This window comes from Natrix helvetica, assembly GCF_964273705.1.
Source record: "Natrix helvetica genome assembly, chromosome: Z".
In the NCBI taxonomy this organism is placed as follows: domain Eukaryota; kingdom Metazoa; phylum Chordata; class Lepidosauria; order Squamata; family Natricidae; genus Natrix; species Natrix helvetica.
Genome location: NC_138554.1, coordinates 114,628,553 through 114,652,718, shown reverse-complemented (window position 1 = coordinate 114,652,718; position 24,166 = coordinate 114,628,553). Strand labels below are relative to the sequence as shown.

The window sequence follows — 24,166 nt, the reverse complement described above, 5'->3', positions numbered from 1 at the left end:
TCTATCCCCGCTCTTCAGTTTAAATGTTTATCAAGAAAATCTGTGAATTTGTGAAATCTGAAATCTGAAAAAATCTGTGAAAATCTGTGAATACAAAAGAAATGTTGCTGGTCTTCTTACCATAGTGCAGGACCAAATTTAGTCTATACCCAAACTTGGTCACATTTTCTTTTTGTCTTCTTCTATCAATACTCTATGCATTGTTTCTTCCCCTTCATTTCCACATCCTCAGTAAACCGAAGAGAAAACTAGAACTGGCCATCAGAGAAAGGACATTTGGGAATAATTGTATGAAAAGTCTGGATTGCCTCACATTGTCATGGACAACCAAGTTCTTGATAGATTTGCCTGCCAGATTGTTGGAAAAACCTCTTTTGGTTTCTGAATAGTTTAATTGAGAACCATCCCAATCAATCAGATGTCAATGGTAGTTGAGGTTGTATAGTAGCTGACAAACTTCTCTAGACCAGGACAGATATGACCAGTACAGATCTGGCAAAAGAGTGATAGAAATAGCCTCTCTAATCATATCACAAGGCAACTATTCTGATGCAAAAAATGAAATTTGCTGTCTGTCCAATTATGTGGTTGAATTTGGGATTACCTAAAGAAGCTCATGGAGGCTAGGAACTCCTAAATCTTACTTTTCCCATCCCCTGAGGCATGGAAGTTCCCTATCACTAGCAGGTATATGGGGAGGAAAGGGTTTTCAGCTTGAGAAGGAAGATCAGATCTAGTGATCAGGAAAAACACAGATTGCTTGTAAAAACATATTTGTTAATTATCCCAATGTGTCATGCCAATTCATTGGTATACTTTCCTCTAATTTCTCCTTGGTGTTTCCTGAAAACAGATCCAGGTGTTTCCTAGACATATTTATAGCTTGCTTTTTCTCTGGGCTTATCTGCATTGTCTGAACAGGCCACAACCATTTTTGGAAGGTAAAAGAAAAACCATTGCTCTGTATTGACCTGCTCTCATTACAAATGCAAAATTTGTGTCTATATTTCTGCTTCTATTTTAAAGACATTTTCCTCCCTAATGTCACCTCAAGTGCTCTGTCTTCTTTGGTTGACTGCTTTGTTACTTGTCAGCCCCAGCAATTCACAAACTACTTTGTGAAGGCACAAACAGCCCATAAGCTGAGCTAATTATAATTCCCTTCTATAAAGTTTTCAGTGATTATCAATAATGCCATAATAACACATTAGTTCTAACACTTGCCTTATAAAAGGAAAGCTTTTGTTTCAAAATACTGCATAATTTTTAAAAACAGTATATTTTCCCCTGAGCTTCCTATTTTTCCATGGATTTTCTTTCAAAAAGTCAAATGTTATACATGTTCATGGTTTTTCTAATCACTCAAAAATCCATGAAACAATGCAATGCTGGAGATATATTCTCATACTCAGATAAATAAATATTACGTTATTGTCACAGAATAGCTCAGATAAATAAAAATAAACAAATATCATTATATCATTATATAAATAATTTAAGATTTGCATACATTTCTCTTGGTTTTGTAATTAGAAACCTTCTACTTTGAAGGCTGACATTACAGCTTCTGTGTCACTTTAGCATTAATGGTAAAAACAGCTTTGGATGGCATTAGAATCCAACAGGTCAGTAATAATGTTTATAAGTAATACTCTCTCAGAAACCACTTGTTCAGCCACCATTCCAAGTTACTGTCAAGCACTGAAAAATAAGGAAGTCTAGACATTCAAAAGAATATACAGGTTTATTGCAAGCTTATGCTCCTTACAACAATCTGAACTACTAATAATCAAAACAAATAGGTAGTAATAAGAGTTAATGGAATCCAAGCTGGGCTGGACTTAGATCTCTTGTGGGCATGAAAGGACTCAAGACTGATGATATGTTTGATCCCCTCCCTTGAGCTCAGCCTACAGTTACAGTGACATTAAAAAAGGCAATGTATGACAGGTCCTTAAAGTTGCAGTTGTCGCAGTGGCTTTATAGTCACATGATTATAATTTGGGCACTTGGCTCTAAGAGTCCAAATTATGATTGCATATTTATGATGATCACAGCATTCTTTTCTAAAGAGCGTGGCGGTGCAGTGGTTAGAATGCAGTACTGCAGGCTTCTTCTGCTGACTGCTGGCTGCCAGCAGTTTGGTAGTTCGATTCTCAGCCTTCCATCCTTCTGAGGTCAGTAAAATGAGGACCCAGACTATTGGGAGCAATATGCTGACTCTGCAAACTGATTAGAGAGGGCTGTAAAGCACTGTTAAGAGGTATATAAGTCTAAGTGTACTATTCTGCAGTCATGTGATTCTAATTTGAAGACTTATCTTCTGCAAGTTGTCAATAAGAAAAGTCAATGGAGAAGTTGGCAGGAAGTCAAAGTCAGTGATCATACACATAGTGATATGCATTGACTCCCTTAACATCTGCAATTGGAATTGACATCATAAGTTGGCATGATCACATGATGTTTCATTTAATAATTGCACCACTTAGTGATGGAGTTGTCTGTCCCAATTATTGTTAGCAAGCAAAGACTAGTTATATTTTAAGGTTTGTTGTTAGCCTGTATGTGAATTCATTTTGACTTTTTGAAACTGAAACACATCCACTATGGCTAAAGTTGTTTCAAGAACCAGGCCTTTATTAGAGTTCCTTGTAATTGTCAGTTTAAATCAGAAGCAGGAAGTGTGAAAAGAATGCAACTACCTCTTCCTAATTAGGGACGTGGTGGCTCAGTGGCTAAGATGCTGATCTTGTTGATTAGAAAGGTTGGCAGTTTGGTGGTTCGAATGCCTACCGCTGCATAATGGAGTGAGCTCCCATTACTTGTCCCAGCTTCTGCCAACCTAGCAGTTCTAAAGCACATAAAAAAATGCAAGTAGAACATAGGAGCCAACTTTGGTGGGAAAGTAACAGCATTCTATGTGCCTTTGGCATTTTGTCATGTCGGCCACATGACTATGGAGAGGTCTTCAGACAGCACTGGCTCTTTGGCTTTGAAATGGAGATGAGCACCACCCCCTAGAGTCAGGAACGACTAGCACATATGTGCAAGGGGAACCTTTACCTTTACTTTCTGATCTAGGGAAACATGTTAGAATAGAATAGAGTAGAATAGAGTAGAGTGGAATAGAGTAGAGTAGAGTAGAGTAGAATAGAATAGAATAGAATAGAATAGAATAGAATAGAATAGAATAGAATAGAATTCTTTAGTGGCCAAGTGTGATTGGATACACAAGGAATTTGTCTGGTATGTGTGCTCTCAGTTTTTTCTAAAAAGAAAAAAACACATTCATCAAGAATCATAAGATACAACACTTAATGATAGTCATAGCTTACTAAATAAGCAATCAAACCATACTAGGAAACAAATAAAACAATATAAATCATAATGATATAAGCAACAGTTATAGTCATATGTGGGAGGAGATAGATAATAGGAAGGATGAGAAGAACAATAGTAATACAGTCTTAGTAAATAGTTTGACAGTGTTGTGGGAATTAGTTGTTTAGCAGAATGATGGCATTTGGGAAAACACTGTCCTTGTGTCTATTTGTTCTGCTGTGCATAGTGCTGTTTTGAGGGTAGAACTTGAAACAATTTATGTCCAGGATGTGAGGGGCCTGTAGATATTTTCACAGCCCTATTTTTGACTTGTGCAATATACATGTTTGTGTGAATGCTTCCAAAGATGTCCCAGTTTTATGATTGCCGTGCAGTCAATGAAGACAAATAGAATCCAGTTACAGCAAAAGATGACAGCAAAACATTATATTTTCTGTATCTCTTTACTGGCATATTGATATTCCAGGTTTTATTAAGTATTCTTGTACTCTCTCAGGCGTCTCTAAGTTCTTAAATGATTATCAAACTCCAAATACTACATGAATTGCTTTAAGGTACCAAGCCATTTTTCTTTAGCTGATTTTCAGATAGTACTAACATGCATTTTTAAAAAAGTTAGATCTTTCTAATTCCAAGTTCAGCATTTTTGTATTTTACTTTGAGAAATTCCCAGTTATCTGATTCCCTAGTTATGTCAATAATCTGGTCACTGGAGTTAAACAGTGCTAAAATATTGCTCCTTGAACTAGTAAGTTTTGGGAAGATGGATGTGACAGTTCCAGTCCTCTTTGCCAAGAAAAATATATCTTTCTAAGAAAGGTGATAGTGAATCAGTAATATATTCAGTCTAACATCTTTGCTTTCAGATTTTTTCCAAAAATAACAGGAAAATAAATTCTGGCTCTATCCATGTCTACCTCATCCTCTTCTGTCCTAACCTAAGCAATCCCACAGTAGCAAGTTGATATTGATTAAACGATGGGTTTGTAATTAAGAAAATACTGTATGTATGAAGCATGGCTGAGATGTTATACACAAACACTAATATATTTTAGACTACTTGCCATTTTATGCATACTAATGATGTTGCCTAGTCGGTTAATGGAACGTTTGCAAGAAAACCACCAAACTCAGAGAGCACCAAAGGCCCCTCCACAACCAGCCCACCTGGTTGAGGTGGGCAGCCATATAAATGTAATCAATCAAGCACTCAACAAATGTCTGAACTAAGCAGAGCTTTGATTATTGTTGATGTTGTGATGTTTTTCAGATTCTGATATACTGGCTGATTGCCCTGAAGGATGGATATTATATATGGGTCAATGTTATAAGATTCGCAGACAAACTACCTCCTGGCAAGATGCTTCTAATCTGTGTAGAAAGGAAGGTGGTGACCTGGCGAGCATCCATAACGTGGAAGAGTACAGTTTTATTATTTCTCTGCTTGGGTACAGTGAGTATCGGTATGGGGTTCTGTGAATGTTCAGCCCTTTCTAAAAAGTTGGCTTACTTGAAAGTAACAACAATGGTTTATTTTGACAATAATAGTTTCATATATCTTGCTAAATGATAAAGACCTATTGTCATTAAGAATTTTAATTGTGAATTTAGCCCTTTCGCAGAATTTTCTGAAAATTTCTATATGTGTATTTCCTCCTATCTTTGAGAACAGTTGCATTGATTCTACAGATGTTCATGAATATTAGAATGACATTACTCCTGCAGAGATATTATACGTTGAGAAATTGGGTGCAAATTTAATTTGCAATTTCTTTCCCTGCAAAAGAAGTCTTTTTTGCTTATGTCTTATTCTCAGGTTGCTTCTTGGGATAGTTTAACTTTATTATTAGAGCTGGTGAAGAATTCTATTATTATTCTGTTATGTTTTTGGTTATATAACTTTCCAACATTTTGCAAAATTTGGGCCTGACTGGGTTTTCCAGTTCCATGAAAAGTTTTCAGTTTGACCTGTGTGGAATCAGGAAGACTATGCATTCACATGGAGAGCTGATACTGATTAAACAATGGGTTTGTAATTAAGAAAATACTGTATGTATAAAGCATGGCTCAGAGGTTATACACAAATGCTAATATATTTTAGTCTACTTGCCAGTTTATGCATACTAATGATGTTACCTAGTTGGTTAATGGAAGGGGGGGTGAAGGGAGGGGCGGAGTGATGGAGGGAGGGAAAGGGGGAGGGAGGGAGGGAGAGAGAGAGAGGAGAAAGACAGAGACAGAAATACACGCACACACACAAACCCAGAAACTTAATGAGCTACTTCATTTTGCAGAGTAGAGTTATGCAGATATAATGTCTTACTTTATTGCATTGTGGACCAGTTGATGCTCCTGGATATATTGAAGATCAGGGCCACATCAAGTATGTTATAATAATTCAAGAGCATTATTTCCACCCTTGATAATTTCACTACAGTTTTCTTTTCTTTTAAAAGAAACGTTTAAAGCACCTTGTTCTTATCCAACTGAAGAATAACTTGGAGAATAAAAAATACAGATTTATTTTCCCTATAAGATAGTAGTCTGAGAACTCTAGGAACAGGAAGTAGCATTCAGAGTTTGAATTTCCAACTGACAGGTGGATACATCTTTGCTTTTTGTTGCATTTTCACATCAATCTGTTGCATATTTAGATCAGTCTATTGGTTTTATTAAACATGCATATATTAGCCAATTCTGGATGGGGGACAACAGACTCAAACTCAACCCCTCCAAGACTGAGTGGCTGTGGCTACCGGCACCTCGGTTCAGCCAGCTGATACCATCGCTGGCCATAGGGGGCGAACAACTGTCCCCTGTAGAACGGGCGTGCAATTTGGGCGTCCTCCTTGATGCCCGGCTGTCAATGGATGACCATGTGGCAGCCGTGGCAAGGGGGGCGTTCCACCAGGTTCGCCTGGTGCACCAATTGCGCCCCCTACTGGACCGGAGTGCCCTACGCACGGTCACTCACGCGCTGGTGACGTCTCGCCTGGACTACTGCAATGCCCTCTACATGGGGCTCCCCTTGGGACGCATCCGGAGACTACAGCTAGTCCAGAACGCAGCCGCGCGGGCCATCATGGGGAGTGCACGATACTCCCGCTTAACACCCCTCCTGCGTGGGCTGCACTGGCTGCCTGTGGCCTTTCGGGTGCGTTTCAAGGTATTGATTACCATCTTTAAAGCGCTCCATGGCATAGGACCTAGTTATCTGCAGGATCGCATCCTACCACACACGTCCCTACGACCAATCCGCTCTCACAGGGAGGGACTCCTCCTGGTGCCGTCCACCAGGCAATGCCAGCGGGCGACACCTAGGAGTAGGTCCTTCTCTGTGATGGGCCCAACCCTCTGGAATGACCTCCCCCCCCGACATCAGAACCACCACTGACCTCCGTTCCTTCCGTCAAAAACTAAAGACTCACCTGTTTCAATTAGCTGGCCTGGCACACTCTTAGTCTTACCTCCCGGGGATATATTTTAATTGGGTTTGGGTATTTTAATTGGGATGTTTTAGGGCTTTTATACTATATTTATTTCTTTGTACAGTCTCACCTCCTCCACTCAAATGCTCAAGTATTTAATTGTTTGTATACTATTTATATTGTTATTTATGTATTTTATCTGTGTTTCATTGACTGTACACCGCCCCGAGTCCCTTTTTGGGAGAGGGGGCGGTTTATAAATCCAAATAAATAAATAAATAAATAAATAAATTCATCTATCATGATTAGAAAGTTTTGCTTGAAGGTGTGGCAAGCAATGCCTACTGATCTTTGAGGAATTAGAAGGGAGGAGTTGTTGCTCATTAGCATAATTCATCCTGTGGATATAGAAGGTCACAAGTTCAACTCCTGCATGTGAGCTCAAAGGATCTGATATTAAATGACTGGGGGGAAAAATTAGCCCAGTTTTTTTGAGGAACCACTGCTAAATGGGTCTAAATATTTTATGGCAACTGGACTATTCGGTTTTGCTCGAAGCTGCTTCCTTTTTTCTTTTTAAAAAATATATGTTAAATGGGAATTTGATGTTCAACCAGTGAAGTTTTTTCAATAGTTGGAGCAAAATAAGTAATACAGAAGAAGCAGCAGACAAGTATTGAAGTTCCATAGTTAATGCAAGCTACAAGATTAAGATTTTTTTAATGCAGAACTTTTAATTTGGAAGACATATGTTCCTTGGGATGATTAGATACCGGACATATTTGGCCTCCATCAGAGAGATGAAACCTATGAGACTTCTCTATATATGAGCAGCATAACTGTGGTGGAGCATAGTGGGTTGCAAAAAATATTTTTGGGCAATGTTTGCTATGTGTTTCAAATCTACTGAAACTGTTTCAGTTAAAGTGAAATGTTGAGAATGTTGCATTGACCACAACATTCCATATCTGAGATAATTACTCTGTTTCTTGCACCAAAATATCTCCATTGTTAGTAATAGGATGTGTAGGGACAGGGCAGGGGCATGAAAGCAAATAGGCAAACCATGTGAACATTTCAGGAATTCAAAAAGAAGAACCTCTGTCATGAGACAACAATCAAAATGACAGTAAGAACAGGAAGCCAAATAGTATATTGTGCTCTGTTCTTTTGGATTTTGTAGAACTCTGAGGAAATCATATGTACATGATGTTTTATTCATAGCATTTTAGTCTCATGGAAAGGAAACACCTGTTATATTCTGGCATAGAGTCAGATTATATTGGCCATCTTCTATGTAGGACTTTTTAAAGTTATCTCCTCTTGTTTAATAGAATAGACTAACAGAGTTGGGAGGGACCTTGGAGGTCGTCTAGTCCAACCCCCTGCTTAGGCAGGAAACCCTACACCACTTCAGACAAATGGTTATCCAACATCTTCTTAAAAACTTCCAGTGTTGGAGCATTCACAACTTCTGGAGGCAAGTTGTTCCACTGATTAATTGTTTTAACGGTCAGGAAATTTCTCCTTAATTCTAGGTTACTTCTCTCCTTGATTAGCTTCCACCCATTGCTTCTTATCCTGCCCTCAGGTGTTTGGGAGAATAGTTTGACTGCCTCTTCTTTGTGGCAACCCCTGAGATATTGGAACACTGCTATCATGTCTCCCATAGTCCTTCTTTCTATTAAACTAGATATACCCAGTTCCTTCATGTTTTAGCCTCCAGTCCCCTAATCATCTTTGTTGCTCTTCTCTGCACTCTTTCTAGAGTCTCCACATCTTTTTTACATTTGTGACTAAAACTGAATGCAGCATTCCAAGCTTTACCAAGGTGTTAGAAAGTTGTATTAACACTACACGTGATCTTGATTCTATCCCTCTGTTTAAGCAGCCTAGAACTATGTTGGCTTTTTTTGGCAGCTGCTGCACACTGTTGGCTCATATTTAAATGGTTGTCCACAAGGACATTAATGATTGATTAGTATAAAAAATGTCTGTAGAAGGCATCAAATTAGAAAATTATTACTGAAAAGCAATCCCTTCATATTTCAGTGCTCTCCAGTGGAGGAAGGGTTTCATTGCAAGCATTCCTTATATACCATTTGTGAGGCAAAGATTCCTGGATCACAGGAGTGAGGACTGATTGGCAGGATGGGAGAGGCAGAGATATGTTCACACAGCTTTACAACTTTCCCCTAATCTGACCATTTGTCTCATTGTTCATAATGGTTAATGCTTGCTAAGAAGATGATCTTGGTGCAGGCAAAAGGATCTGATTTTCTTTTTAAATACAAAACAAGAAGATAACATTCACAAATGACTCAACCAGAGACATCCCTGATTTACTGAACTATAAGAAGGAAGAGGGGTGCAGCACAATCAGACTTCCAAGGTTCTATTATAGACTATTTCAATAAGAGTAGTTTTTATCTTTCTGTGGAGTTGAGTTCCTTGTCTGGTCTACCTAGTGGGATTGACAATGCTTGATCTCCTTGTGGATGTCCTTGCATATTACTCAAAGGTGGAAGGAAAGAGTTAGTGGAAAACCTGTATACTTGAGACCATTTGTGGGTGACTTGATCATACTACTGGGAGTTCTGGGAATTGTAATCCTGACACATCTGGAATATACCAGGTTGAAGAAAGTAACTTAAATGACCTTCGATAAACAGTAGGAGACCTCAATACAGGAGATAGCATCCAGGATTGATATGGATTGTGGAAAAAGTACATTGTTGTTTTAATTTTTTTTAACCTTAAAAATGTGCATGATATCCTTTAAACCCATTCTCCCAAAATAATTTGCAACATTCTAAAATCATATTAAACAAGCATACTAAAACATTCACTAAATGCAAAGTAAACTATAAACACTAAAAATATAAGTAGAAGATTGGTTATTTAGAAAAAAAATATTGTAGCATATATGTTGAAAATATTAATATACTTTGTGTTTACCTGTAATGAATTAGAACCAAGTGATGAATTATGGATTGGTCTAAATGATCGCAAGATTCAAATGTTCTTTGAATGGTCAGATGGGAGTCCTGTGACATATACCAAATGGCTCCGTGGCCAGCCAACACATGCTTATAACAGGCAAGAAGATTGTGTGGTCATGAAAGGAAAGGTAAATGAAGTTTTGATATCTTCACTATATTCTAATTAATTATTGTTAGAATCCTCTTAATACTTGGCTACTATATGTAGTCAACTGATTAAATGGAGAGAATCTTTTTATTTGTATTATGAGCCACAGCGGCACAGTGGTTAGAATGCAGTACTGCAGGTTATTTCTGCTGACTGCCAGTTGCCTGCAATTTGGCAGTTCGACTCTTACCAGGCTCAAGATTGACTCCCCCTTCCATCCTTCCGAGGTCAGTAAAATAAGGACCCAGATTGTTGGGGCAATATAGTGATTCTGTAAACCACTTAGAGAGGTCTGCAAAGCACTGTAAAGTGGAATATAAGTTTAAGTGCTATTGCTATTATTGAATCTGTTGTGCATGGTGAATCCTCAATGTTAGTACCTCACGTTGACCAGGTGGGTAAGGATATTGAAATGGCTGAATAAAGATAATAGAAACAGAAGAACAGCATTAAAAATAAAGGTTTTGGGATCTGCACTACTACATACTAGTTTCCACACTAACTTTAAATAAATAAATAATGAAATGATAACTAATTTAGACAATTACTTTCCACCTTTCTTTAGATTAACTGAAATTACAGCTCATGTTTTACATATAAAAGGTCCTCTGACATCTGACATCTCTCTGACATCTCTAAAATAAAGCTGGAAAACCTATCTTATCATTAAGAGAATACTGAGATAATTGGATAATAGTTTTGCTTTACTTTAAGGCAGTATCCTGCAGAAGAACCAACAAGCTTTGGTAGACCAGCACGAGACAAAAGTGCATGAAGTTCAATTTTGAAATCTATAATCTGCACCAGTTCTGATATCACTCCACAAGTGTAGTATTAAGAGCTGTGTTTTATTTTATTTTTTAATTTGTTACTATAATTTCAATTCCCTTAGTAATAAAATGTTACTTCTATAAAATAAAGCAGAATAAATTCTACTGTATCTGATGCATCCATTTAATATATATATATAGAATTTTTTGGTGATATGAAGGGAGACTAGTATAGATCTATTTCAAGCTATTTAGCTGACATCAGCTAGCCATACCCTTAGTGGGATTTGAACTTGGGCTATTTTACATGTTAGGCAGTTATAATAACCTCTGAGCCACAAGGTCTCCTCCCTTATCAGCTGAGCCAGAGGAATGATTAGATGTTTTGTCAAGGCACCTGGCATGCCCCAAATATAGAAAGGAGCATACTACCTCCCTTTTGCCTTTCAGTCCATCCTAGGAGCCTTCCAGGCAGAAAAACATTTTTGTATTGAATTTTTTGCTGATAAATAAATGGAGACTATTTCAAGCTACTCCCCTGGCTCAGCTGATAAGAGAGGAGAAGTTGTGGCTAAGAGGTTATCATAACTGCCTAACAGGTAAAATAGCCCAAGTTCAAATTCTAGTAAGGGTGTGGCTAGCTGATGAGAACTAAATAGCTTGAAATAGATCTATACTAATCTCCCTTCATTTATTTATCAGTAAAAAAAAGTCAATACAAGAATGGTTTCAGTCTGGAAGGCTCCTAGGGTGGAGTTAAAAGGCTAAAGAAAAGTAATATGCTCCCTCCCATATTTGGGGCATACCAGGTGCCTTGAGAAAACATCGTATGTATGTATGTATGTATGTATGTATGTATGTATGTATGTATGTATGTATGTATGTATGGTTTTGGGATTTAAAAAAGTTTATTAAACTTGACAGATGATAGAGGAATTCTGACATTTTCTTCTGCCCAACACAGGATGGGTATTGGGCAGATGAACCTTGTGAAATGGAATATGGATACATTTGCAAAAGGAAACCTTTAAAACAAACACCAGAAAAGGATATAATTGATGAAGGATGCTCGAAAGTAAGTAGAAAATTGATGAGATCAAAGTGCTAAGTAGTTACTCTTCCTGGTTTTATGTAATTTGTTCAGTAAGTATGAAAATGGAACAAAACTTTAAAAAAATCATCTGATTATTGATTCATCTTTATGTAATCAGGTGCTGATATTCACAGATTGCTTGAAGGAATTTTAAAGTTCTGTCTTCTATGTTTTGGATTCAATATAATGAAATATTAAAATGTGTCCTATATTATTTTATAAAACAAATGACCTTAAAAGAAAAGTGCAAAGATACATACTTGTAAAAGCAATTAATTCAAAATGGGGGAGCAACCAATAATTTATATAATATTAAAACTATTTCAAAATGTGAATGTCCTCAAAAATATTTTCAGAAGAGATTTGTACTTAAATATTTTAAAAAAGAGAAGCAGAGTAAATATTATCTCTTACATGGTAATATATTATATGAGTTTAATATCCCTTTTAATAACATATTCATAACAGCATGGATATCCCAACAGAAGAGAAGAAAGTGGCTTTTCATCGATTAAGCTCTTATCATATTTCATTTAAGGAAGTATGTAGCAGAATTATTTTTGTATATGTCTGAATTTTCTCCCTCTAAACTGATTATTGCTTTTGCTTAAAAAGCATAAGTTTTCAACATATTTTCCTTGTGATCTTCCATACTTAAAAAAAAGAAAGAAAGAACATAGTATGCGTACATACCATGAGAAGGAGGAAGGTCAGAGCAAAGAGCATGAGATCAGATGCGTCAGTTATGATGACAATGCTGAAATATTAATCACCCTTCCTCATGAGATATGGTTTACGGTAGTCTGTTGTTCTGTTAGAGTATGCAGACACGGAAAAGGGATGTCGGATTTGAACTTTGAAGATGAGAGAAAAAGAGGGAGGATTAGATAAATGTAGAGTTCCTGCTTTTCTGACGCATTTAAGTTTTTTGTATTATCTGTAATAAAACTGTGTTATTAAAATCGGTGCCCTTGAAATCTTTGCCTGCTCTCCTTCAAGTTTAAGTAATGGTTAAAGTGAATCTTTACACAATGCTGTATAGGACAGCCTAGCTATAGCAAAAAGGCTACTTATATATGGTTAGGTTTCATTTTCTTCTCTTTCCAGGGCTGGAAAAGATACTATTTATACTGCTACATGATTGGAAATACATTTGCATCATTTGCTCAAGCGGGTCAAAAGTGTACAGATAATGGGGCTACTTTAGCTTATGTTGAAAATAGGTAATAAACATTGATTTAAAATGGTTTTGTTTAAAGAGTACTAATTATATATATTTATATATATATTTCCAGTGTCTTCTGAAAAAAATACATTCTTTCTGCAGACAAGTCTGGCACCATGAAGTTGTAGTCTGCTTCAACTTTCAATATGCCCAGTCTTCATGACCAAATACAAGTTTAGATAGTTGTAAATAATGAGTAAAGTAACAGATATTCAAATTGAAAAATATTTAACTCCCTTGAGATTAGCTTTGGTGCAACATTTAACTAAATTTAAAAGACAGACGATATCTAAAACTGTTCCAACTAACAGGAGCAATTTTACAACGATAAAGAGGTTTCAAAGGGAAGGAGGAAAAAAATAGACAATTCCTGTTTTAGGAGTATGATCTATTCCATTTAGTATGGAGCATTAAGTTCAGATTGATAAAATACTCTCCGAATGTTGGAGCCATGCTAATAGTCTTTGGGCTGATTGGTCTGGATTATTGCTTGTATGGATGGCAGGAAGTTGTTTACTCCGAGAATTCATTTCAAGCACAACTATTACCATATTCTACTCATCAATGTGCTCAGACAATTCTCTGCTGACAACCAGAGAGTAGGTCTATAGAAGTAAACATGCTTTCTTTCTAATAAATCATCTAAAACATTCCTGAAATTTAAACAAATATGCAATTTTGTTGTTCAGTCCTGCCCACCACTTCACGATCCCATTGGACCACAGAACACCATGCCACTCTGCCCTCGGCTGTCTGTCTCCAGGAGACTTCCCATATGCATGCTCATTGTGTTGACTATTTAACCATATCATTGTCTGCTGTCTCCTTCTTTTGCCTTCAATCTTTGCCAACATCCGGGCCTTTTTCAATGAGTCCTCCTCTTCTATTTTGTGGGAAGCTGAAAATATTTGAGCTTTAGCTTCAATATCTGTCCTTCCAAAGAATAATCTGGATTTATTTTCTTAAATATGTAATTGCTTTAAAGAATTTAGAAATAATTTTGGACGCTGACATTGGCACACATAGCACATTATGACAAATATGGGCAAAATTGATAAAATTGGCAAAAATATTGCCAATTATCTCTTTTCTACAGGTATGAACAAGCTTTTCTGACCAGTTTGGTTGGCTTCAAGACTGAACCTTACATCTGGATTGGTCTTTCTGACATACAAGAAAAAGGAACATTCAGGTGGACCAATGGACAACCAATCCAATTCACTCACTGGAATTCAGAAATGCCAGGTACATATAATTAACATTTGGAAATGGCTCTACTCTGACCTATTGAATTTAATAAAGTGCTCACTTCATATCTTGATCTCACTGAAGTCTAGGGATACATCCATTTATTTTTCTCAGTCACACAAACATTTTTTTCTGAAAATGTGCTTCCTTGGAATTGACAGAATGCAAATAGATTATTCTTGGTCATTTTATTTAATTTGTCATCTTATTATTAATTACTTCCTTTATTAGAATTAGCTCTTGATCTGATTAAATCCAAAAATGAATTAATACAATATTTGGAAAGATGTTCACTCAGATTTCTACTTTTCTGTTTTGTTGAAGATAAGGATAACAAGTCTGGCACAATGCCAATTTGGTATGAAGTTGTTTTCTTTAATAATAATTTTCCTTCTTTATTAGTCTTTACAAACAATGTACTCTCAAATTAAAAAAAAAACAATAGCATCCTTTGGGGAAATGGTTTGGGAAGTTATAGTAAAATAAATTAAGAAGTAACCAAGTATTTATCTTGAATCAGATGTCTCACTTTAAATGATACAGACATGTTTATTGCTTGATCTGTCTTGAAGGTCGGAAGCCAGGCTGTGTTGCAATGACAACTGGAGTTACAGCTGGATTATGGGATCTTTTGAAATGTGAGACCAGGGCAAAGTTTCTTTGTAAGCGCTTTGCTGATGGCGTGACCCCTCCACCGATACCAACTACCACACCCGCCCCTCAGTGTCCTGAAGGCTGGGTAACAAGTGAAGAAAGAAATATGTGCTTCAAAGTATGCCCCTTCTCTGTAGAATGTATAACATAAGGAAAGCTAAACTCAGTTCTTGGTACATGGATGTTGCATATAATCTTTTTAGCAACAATATGGCTGTAATTTGCCTCGCCTTCTACAATAACAACCATGATATACTTTACTAGTTTTTCTTCCTTCTGGTCTCCTACCACAGACGCCTACAAAATCTAAACAAAATCGAAACACAGAGTTTCAACTTCTGAAGCCAGCAATGGAGTGGTGTGTGTGTGTGTGAGGGGGGGGGAGACAGAGAACATTGGCCCCAACAATGAAAGCTCCACTGCTTTTCACACATGCTGAAACCATAAAAAGGGCAGGGTTTTGATTGTATAGTTGTGACTGTCATCTTGACAAGGTTGATGTCCCTCCACTGGGGACCAGAGCTAAGTGCTGCCACTTGCTGAGACACCAAATGTATGCGAATCTTATAAATGCATCTTTCATTTCATTTTTGTATCTATAGGGCCATGATGGCGAACCTATGGCACACGTGCCAGAAGTGGCATGCAGAGCCCTCTCTGTGGGCATGCACACCATGTCCAGTTGCTTTTCTGGTTTCCGGGGTATGCATGCACGCCGGCCAGCTAGTCTTTGTGTGTGCTGGAAACCCAAAGACCAGCTGGCCTGCATGCATTGAACACTCATATGCACCAGCCACCTGACCTTTGGGTTATCGGCACTCCAGCACTCATGAAGTCCAGAGGGTGCATGCCGGAAGACCAGGTGACCGGTGTGCATGCTGTGCGTTCAGGTTTGGGCACTTTGTGCCAAAAGGGTTCTCCATCACTGCTATTGGGTATATTTATATAGTAGTATTTTTCTCATTCCCACATCTCTCGAGAGACATCCTACCAATCCAATACAATTCCATGTCTTTCTTTTGAAACTGTCTCACTAGATATGAAAACCTTGGTTTATTCAGCTAAAACTAAGCAGGGTTGGAATTATTTTGTACATGGATAGGGGAGAAATTTTGGAAGAAGGCATTGGTGAACTTCATTTGTATTGTTGACAAAAAGGTCTACATGTCCACCGAATCACCAGATGTTTATGCTCTATGTGAATACATTACTTTACTAAAAACTGAGTTTTCTATTATATTGTGTAGCTATTGCCACCTGTGAGTAAGATGGGTGGAATTTAATAATATAAATATCGTCTTTCATTTCCATCTATGGGAGACTCAGTGGAATCATTATTAGCTTTAAGCTGTAAGCAATTTAGAAGTAATTTAAAAAGCAATTTAATTCAGTCCTAGCTAGTGGTGAGGAAGTTTTCCATTCTTTGTGAAGTAGAAAAAATGGAGATGAAATTATTACATGTTATGTGGACTGTTAAGTTCCATATTTCTTTTACTGTTGTGACTCCAGTGATTTTGTCGGTATCATTACTATGCTTTGCTAATGATATACTTCTCAATTCATCATGTGCACATTGTTTTCCTGCTTAATTGCAAAATAATGTATTGTCATTAGGCTTTCATAAACCAAGGCAAGAGGTCATGGGCAGAGGCTCGGAGTTTCTGTTTAGCAATTGGAGGAGACCTAGCTTCCCTTTCTAATGCGAAAGAATCCAATACGCTGCAGAATTACTTACGGTGAGTCCATGAATGTATGTATCCCTACAGTCTAAACTCTTTCATTCTAGGAATATAATCAAAATGCCTTTGAACCCATAACCCATACATTTTGTTGACAATAAAGAAGATATAAGCTGGAATTCACATACCTTAACTCACATATCACTGCTTAGTACTAGGCTGGAGATTCTAAGAATTGAAATAAAGTGACGGAACAATCTAATTAGGGTTTTTCAAACATGGCAATATTAAATTATGTGGTTTAGCTGACTGGAGAATACTGGGAGTTAAAGTCCAAGCACCTTGAAGTTCCAAAATGAGAAACATTGAATTAAATATTAGGGCCAGACTCTGACTTTATAGCATGTAACACAGGTGTATCAAACTCAAGGCCCAGGGGCCAGATCCGGCCTGTGGGATGCTTAGATCTGGCCCTTCGGGCCACCCCAGAAACAGCAAAGGACTGGCCAGCAGTGCCTCTGCCAGCAAAAATTGAGCTTGGAGGGATGCACGCGGAGTTCAGGAGCCTGCTTTTCCTGGCAGAATGCTCAAGCCTCTATAGATGCCTCGACATGAGTGGCATCGAGCTGGCATACCCTCTCTGGCCCCTTGAAGTCAGACACAACCCTGAGGTGGCCGTCAACGAAATCGAGTTTGACACCCCTGGCGTAACACATTCTCTTTGAGATGACTAATCACCATTCTTCATATTGATACTCCCACTATTCTCCTTTTTTTTGAAATTTTTTTAAATTGGTTTTACAAAATTTTAAGGAATGGGGTAGCCACCGGAACCAAAATCCGTTATCAAATAATTTTTTTTGCTAATATTGAATATTTTTTCCTCTTATCTCTTACTTTCTTCAGGATTTGTTTCAGGATGGCTATCTCTTTGTCCTTATATTTTAATGTTTGCCCCCTTTGTGCCCCCAGAATCTCATCTCTTGTAGCCTTTCTAAGAAATTTAATGTGAACCTCCCTTGGAACATTGTGTGTTCTAGCATGAGTTAACTCTATAAACCAAGTCAATATCCCATCCTAATTGCTGTTGATACTCCCACTATTCTCCTTTTTTGCCAGTAGATGGTGGGCCATGATCCAAATTCCATTTCTTCTTTATATGCTGGTAATATATACATATTAACCTTATTTTAAAATAATTTTATAAGAACATTTGAAAATTGGTTTGCATTTCCATTGCACAGTGAGTCTACCTATCAAAAACATTTATTGGTTTATTCTTTCAGAAATGTTCAGACTTTTTCAGATTTTAAGGGAAATCAACCATCATGCAGGGTCTACCTCACCTTTTAAAACCTTGCTTTTATTTGTGTTTGTGTTATGTTGCAGGAACTCTGGAATCACCAGTTTCAACTACTGGCTTGGTTTAAATTATTTAAACCCACAGGATGGGTTTAAATGGAGTGATGATTCACCAGTGAGTGATTTCAACTTTTTCTCATGCAGTATTCTTCCTGTTTGTTTTTTTAAAAAATATGCTTTGGCAAAGTAAACTGGGGAATCGAGTTGAAAAAATAAGGAATCTGGAATGTTGCACTGAAATATTGCACCCAACAATATTGACTATTGCATTGATCTCTGGTGAGAGCAGGATGGGGGGAGCACATCCACCATTGCTCTATTGGCCTTTCAGGGGCCTTCGATACCATTGACCGTAATATCCTTTTGGGCCAGCTGCAGGGTGTAAGGCTGGGCATGCAGTTTTGTGCTGGTTTGGTTTCTTTCTCCAAGATCAGTCCCAATCAGGGTTGATAGGAAGTGAGAGATCCAGTCCATGGTTGCTCCCTCAAGGCTTTTTACATTCTCACTCCTATTTAACATCTACTGAGTGAGATCATCTACCATCAGGGGGATAAAAAAAGGGGGTGGGACAACTTGAAGAAATCTTGGCTGCTAATTGAGGTAACATATTCATCACTAAACTCTATGCCTTAGTTCAGAACTGAATGGTTTGCTAATCTCCAGAATATAGCTAGAAATTTCCAGAAATCTAATTGCCAAATTTTGTTGGCAAAGGAGCACATTCAGTTATTTTTCAATTAAATAAATAAGTATTAAACCTCCACAAGGTTAGTTTGCTGATGTATTTATTTCAGATATTCTATAAAGGAATATCTTTTACCCCAACGTACCCTACACAATGTAAAAAACAAAGCCAAAAATATCTGTTATGCCCCCTTCCAGCAATGTGACTGCATCAGCCCTTCAGTGGCCAAAGGTAGATGATCATAATAAAATCCAGCTGAGTGACTTTGGGATAGTCACTCTTCTAAGCCCAGCCCACCTCATAGGGTTATTGTTATTGCTGGGAAAATAGGAGGAGGGAGGTGTGTTGGATGTGTTATTTCTAAAATAATAAAGTTGGATTACAAACAAGCCAACAATAATATTGATAAATGGTGATAATGAAACCTGGCCTTCAGCTGAAATGACAGTTTCGCTTAGAAACCAGGAGACTGTAAGTTCTAGTTCCACCTTAAGTAGAAAAGCCACTTGGGTGACCTTGGGCCAGTCAATTTCTCTCAGCCCAATTCACCTTACAGCGTTGTTGCTGGGAGAAAAGAAGAGGAGGAAGAAACATTATATAAGTTTGCCAATTTGATAATAAAGATGGGATAAAAATCAATCACGCCTAACAGACAAGCAAGCAAGAAAACATGCTAACAATCTAACATTGCTCAGCCCTACAATCTGTGGAGAAATGATATCATTAACTTTTTAAAATTCAAGCAAAATGAATTCTCCAAAAGTATCCCTGAGAAATTACCGTATTTTTCAGAGTATAAGACACACCTTTTTCCCTCAAAAAGGGGGCTGAAAATCTGGGTGCATCTTATACACTGAATGCAGCATTTTTGGCCTTCCGAAACTCCGCCCCTTTGCCAAAATGGCTGCACATAGCTTGGAGGAGGCTTTCAGAGAGCTCCTGGGGGATGGGGAGGGCAGAAATGAGCAAAGAAATGGGCTATTTTTTGCTCAATTTTAACCCCCAGCCCCCAGGAGCACTCTATAAGCTTCCCAAAAGCTATCCATCCCATTTTTAATGAAAAAATGGGGCCCGGTTTCATGAAAAATTGGCATTTTTTGCTCATTTTTGGCCCTCCACCCCCCAGGAACACTTGCAAGCTCCCTAAAGGCTATTCATGCCTTTGGGGGGGGGGGAAACGGGCCCATTTTCGTGAAAAATGGGCCATTTTTGGGAGGATTGCAGAGTGCAAAAACCTTTTTAAAAAAATTTATTCTTCAAAACTTTGGTGCGTCTTATACTCCGGTGCTCTGAAAAATACAGTAGATTTCCTTGATTGTTGCAGTTGATTGTTTCAATGGCAGAATACCTACGTATTAAACATGAAACCACTAATATAGATTTTAAAAATCCAGTTTAAAGCTCTGGCAGGAGTGTCAAACTGGTGGCCCCGCGGGCTGGCTACATCAGGCCATGCCCACCCTAGATCCACACAGGGGAAAAAGCATCATGATACATCATGTGACGACAACGTGACGCTGCTAGTTTGACCTCTGGCAGTGACTCTCTGCCTATCAGTGTAAGCAATGCTTTCCAGTTTTCTGACTCAGTAGCAAAGTAGTGGGGAACTTTTAATGTACAGTTAGTTTGAATTTTGCATCATAAAATGTATTTTTTCAACAAATTAATATTCCCTATTTCTATATTAGCTAGGTTATGTCAATTGGGGATATGGAGAACCCAATAATTATAATGGAGTGGAACACTGTGGAGAGATAAATCCAGAAAGTATGTATTGGAATGATGTACATTGTGAGGAAATATTTTTCTGGATCTGCCAGATTACGAAAGGTACAACTTTCTTTGTCATGTGACATCAAACATCTTCAGATTGTTATCAGATTAATAGCATCAGTAAATAATAATGTCTTTACTTTTAAAAATTTATCTGTAAATTGGCTCGGTTTGAGGAATAACAAACATTAAGTATCCTTGTTTAAAACTTCTATCAATAAAGTAACTAGTGGTATTTTATACCTTGGTGATAACCTATTGTCCAAGCAGTGTAAATTAACAGGGCAATCAGAGATAGTAGTGGATTTACCATATTCACAAATGCCTTTAGTCTCTTACACTTCCCTTCAGGAAACTTAAAAATTATGACAGATTTGGAGTTGGCATAATCCTTTCATTGATATTAAGGAATAAAATGTTTATACAGTGTAAAAATAATAAAAACCATCAATGTATATGTGCCTAGGTCACGTTTAACAAATATAGCAAAGTAAATTTTGTTAGAATCTAGAAACGAGTGTGGAAACTGTAAATATTTAGTGTTTTCTAAAAAAACAGTGGCTACACGTGGGATAAGCATAATTCTCATTTAATGTTTCCAGAGAGCAGCAACAAAAGTAAATAACTATTTCTGGACTTTTGATTGTCACCTAGTTGACCAGTGCAGAGGAAAGGATGCTGCTTTAGCTAAATTCTTTGCTTGACTCATTAAGGCTGTTATATTTTTATATAACTATATAACTAGGTAACTATATAAATATATATCTTATATATCTTTTAAATTACAATTTTTAAATCACCAAGGGAACATTTTTGAAATATTTATTTAATTTATGATAATTAAACTAATTAAGAGATATTGTTTGGTGTAATAGTTATGGCACCAAGTTAGAAACTGGGAATCTGTTAGGCACAAACTCAACTGGGTAATTTGGACCTAGCACTCTCTCTCATCCTTAGGAAAAAAGCAAAGGCAACTCATTTCCAAAAAAATCCTCGCCAAGGAAAGTGCAGGGACAGTTCAAGCAGTTGTCAGGAGTCAACTTGTTTGTATAAAACTTTTTCAATAAAAAAAAAATAGCCACTTTTGCCGTTTCAGCCAACTCCATCACCTTCACTGCAGGGCTTTGCGTTTCAAATGCTGAGCCACCGCAACACTGAACCCCCACCCCACCAAGTTTTCTATTTTACTTGCACAACAGCCTTGTGAGGAAGGAAAGAGGGATCACTCTTGCTCCTTGGTCTGCATTAAATATGGAGGTAGTCCTCGACTTAACGACCACAGTTGGGACACCGAAATTCCACTGCTAAGCAAAGGAAGGAGGATTGCACGATGGGATGTCTTATCACGGAAGTTGTTAAAGCAACCACGTGGTCATTTAGTGAATCATGCTTCCTCCGTTGACTTGGGAGCTGGCTGGGAAGGTCGCAAATGACCCCAGGGTGCCCTCAACAAAATACCTTCCAGCACCCAAATTTTGACCCTAGGGATGCTGTGAGAATCCTAAGTGTGGACTTGTAAGTCACTTTTTTCAGTGTTGTTGTAACTCCAAACAATCACTAAATAAATGGTTGTAAGTCGAAGACTAAAAAAAAAAAATGCAGTTGTCAGGAGTCGAAAATGACTTGAAAGCACCCAATCTCAATCATTTATGAGAATAAAAGTATGATATTATTTCATGGTTCCTTTTAATTGAGGAACCATATATGTTGATGAGATTTTACTCTTAAGTTTTCTTTTTCAGGTGTGCAACTAAAGCCAGAACCAACAAACTCACCCATTCCAAGTACGTTTCTATGACTTGTTACGATGAAATGTTTGTGTGCTGATGGTAAAACTAAAATTGTCTTCTTGAGGACAAATTGGGCATGTGCCATTACCATGCAAATATCATTACTTATATACCTGTGTTAAATGTAGGACACAAGTATGTAAAGGCAGCATGATGATAGTTTGTTCATTGACACATTGGTATATTGCAGTCTGCTGAGGGCACTGCTGGCTGAAAATAGTGAAAAATAGTTTTAAATTTGAACTTTTAAAATTTTAAAAATTTTTGAAAACATCTTTTATATATATATTTTTTATCAATGAACTATTGATAAAATACAGCCATGGACAAAGAGACTGATGCTGTTGTGATTTGCATATGTTCCATGTACATATTCATGCCCATAGAAGACCCAAATTGCACATAGATTAAATGTAAACCAAATAAACTATTTGAAGAAAAAGTAAAGGGTCAAGAGGCAAGCCTAGATATTATGAAACTCAACCTACAAAATGAGAAACTCCAAACAAAGTAAGAAAAGTTTATCCAAACTGAACATAATAAGGAACAAATACTTCCAAAAAAATGTTCCTGTACAAAACCTTTAGAGAGACAATAGGCTTAAGATCCAGAAGGAACTTGACAATCTTGAACAATGGGTCCTATCTAACAAAATTAAATTTAAAGGTGAGAAAAATAAGGTTCTATACTTAGGAAAGAAAACCAAATGTACAGGTATTGAATATGTGGTACCAGGTAGTAGTACCTGCAAGAGGGATCTAGAAATCCCACTTGACAGCCACTTAGTATAAGCCAGCAGTGTGTTGTAGCTGTTCAAAAATTCAACAATCCTAAACTGCATTAATAGAGATAGAACCAGATCACATGAAGTGTTAGTACTACTTTATAATGCCTTGCTAAGATCACACTTGGAATATTGCATCCAGTTTTGGTTGCCATGATACAAAAAAAGATGTTGAGATTCTAGAAAGAGTGCAGAAAAGAGCAACAAAGATGAAGAACGGTTACAGGAATTGGGTATGTCTAGTCTATTGAAAAGAAGGATTAGGAGTAACATGATAGCAGTGTTCCAATATTTGAGGGGCTGTCATAAAAAAGAGGGAGACAACCTATTTTTCCAAAGCACCTAAAGGCAGGACAAGAAGCAATGGATGGAAGCTGATCAAGGAGAGATCAACCTAGAGATAAGGAGAAATTTCCTGACAAAATAATGAATTAGTGGAAAGGCTTGCCTTCAGAAGTTATGGTGCTCCATAACTAGAGGAGAGATTGGACAGCCCTTTGTCTGAAAGGGTAGTGGTATCAAACTTGTGGCATCATGTTGTCACATGATGTATCATGACTTTTTCTCTCTTTATTAAATTGGGGGTGGGCGTGGTCAGTATATGACACATCCAGCCCATAGGCTGTGAGTTTGATACCCCTAGTACAGGGTCTCCTGCCTAAACAGAGGATGGGCTAGAAAGACCTTCAAGGTCCCTTCCAACTCTCTTATTCTATTGTTCTGTTAACATTTCCTAACAAGTTGGAGAATCTCAATCTGTTATTAGCTGCAATGCAAGAAGAAAAGACTTAATTCCACCTGTTTATATTATATTATGATTTGTGCTCCAGTGTACATGGCGGGAGGGGAGGTGTTGTCTCCTAATTTGATTACCACAATAATCCTTCGACTGAAAGAGAATATCCCTAATCACCCAATGAGAATCTTGCAATTGATAACATTTGTAACATTGTCAGATCTTTTCATAAACTGAAGGATGTTTGCTGATTGGCTGGCTGGTTGGGACCATAGAATATGACAATTAGTTTGGTGTACTGGTAGCCTAGAAACTAGGAGACTATGAGTTCTAGTCCCATGACAGGAATGAAAGCTGACAGGGTAACTGTGGGCCAGTTTTTCTCTCTTAACTCACTGTCTAGAATTGTTGTTGTGAGAAAATAGGAAGAGGAAAGAGTATTGT

The 24,166-nt window shown here is 37.5% G+C and overlaps 1 protein-coding gene across 2 annotated transcripts in view; it reads left to right on the top strand.

Annotated features, from left to right (window-relative positions):
- Window positions 1-24,166, top strand: part of LOC309401933 (macrophage mannose receptor 1-like) — a 68,815-nt gene that overhangs the window by 14,731 nt on the left and 29,918 nt on the right. For both annotated transcript variants that reach the window (XM_081971311.1, XM_081971310.1), the window contains exons 7-16: window positions 4,613-4,795; window positions 9,743-9,900; window positions 11,655-11,765; window positions 12,891-13,006; window positions 14,105-14,253; window positions 14,829-15,028; window positions 16,525-16,646; window positions 17,979-18,066; window positions 20,325-20,466; window positions 22,155-22,196. In XM_081971311.1, the coding sequence (XP_081827437.1) occupies window positions 4,613-4,795; window positions 9,743-9,900; window positions 11,655-11,765; window positions 12,891-13,006; window positions 14,105-14,253; window positions 14,829-15,028; window positions 16,525-16,646; window positions 17,979-18,066; window positions 20,325-20,466; window positions 22,155-22,196 (1,311 nt within the window). The remainder of the gene's footprint in view (window positions 1-4,612; window positions 4,796-9,742; window positions 9,901-11,654; window positions 11,766-12,890; window positions 13,007-14,104; window positions 14,254-14,828; window positions 15,029-16,524; window positions 16,647-17,978; window positions 18,067-20,324; window positions 20,467-22,154; window positions 22,197-24,166) is intronic.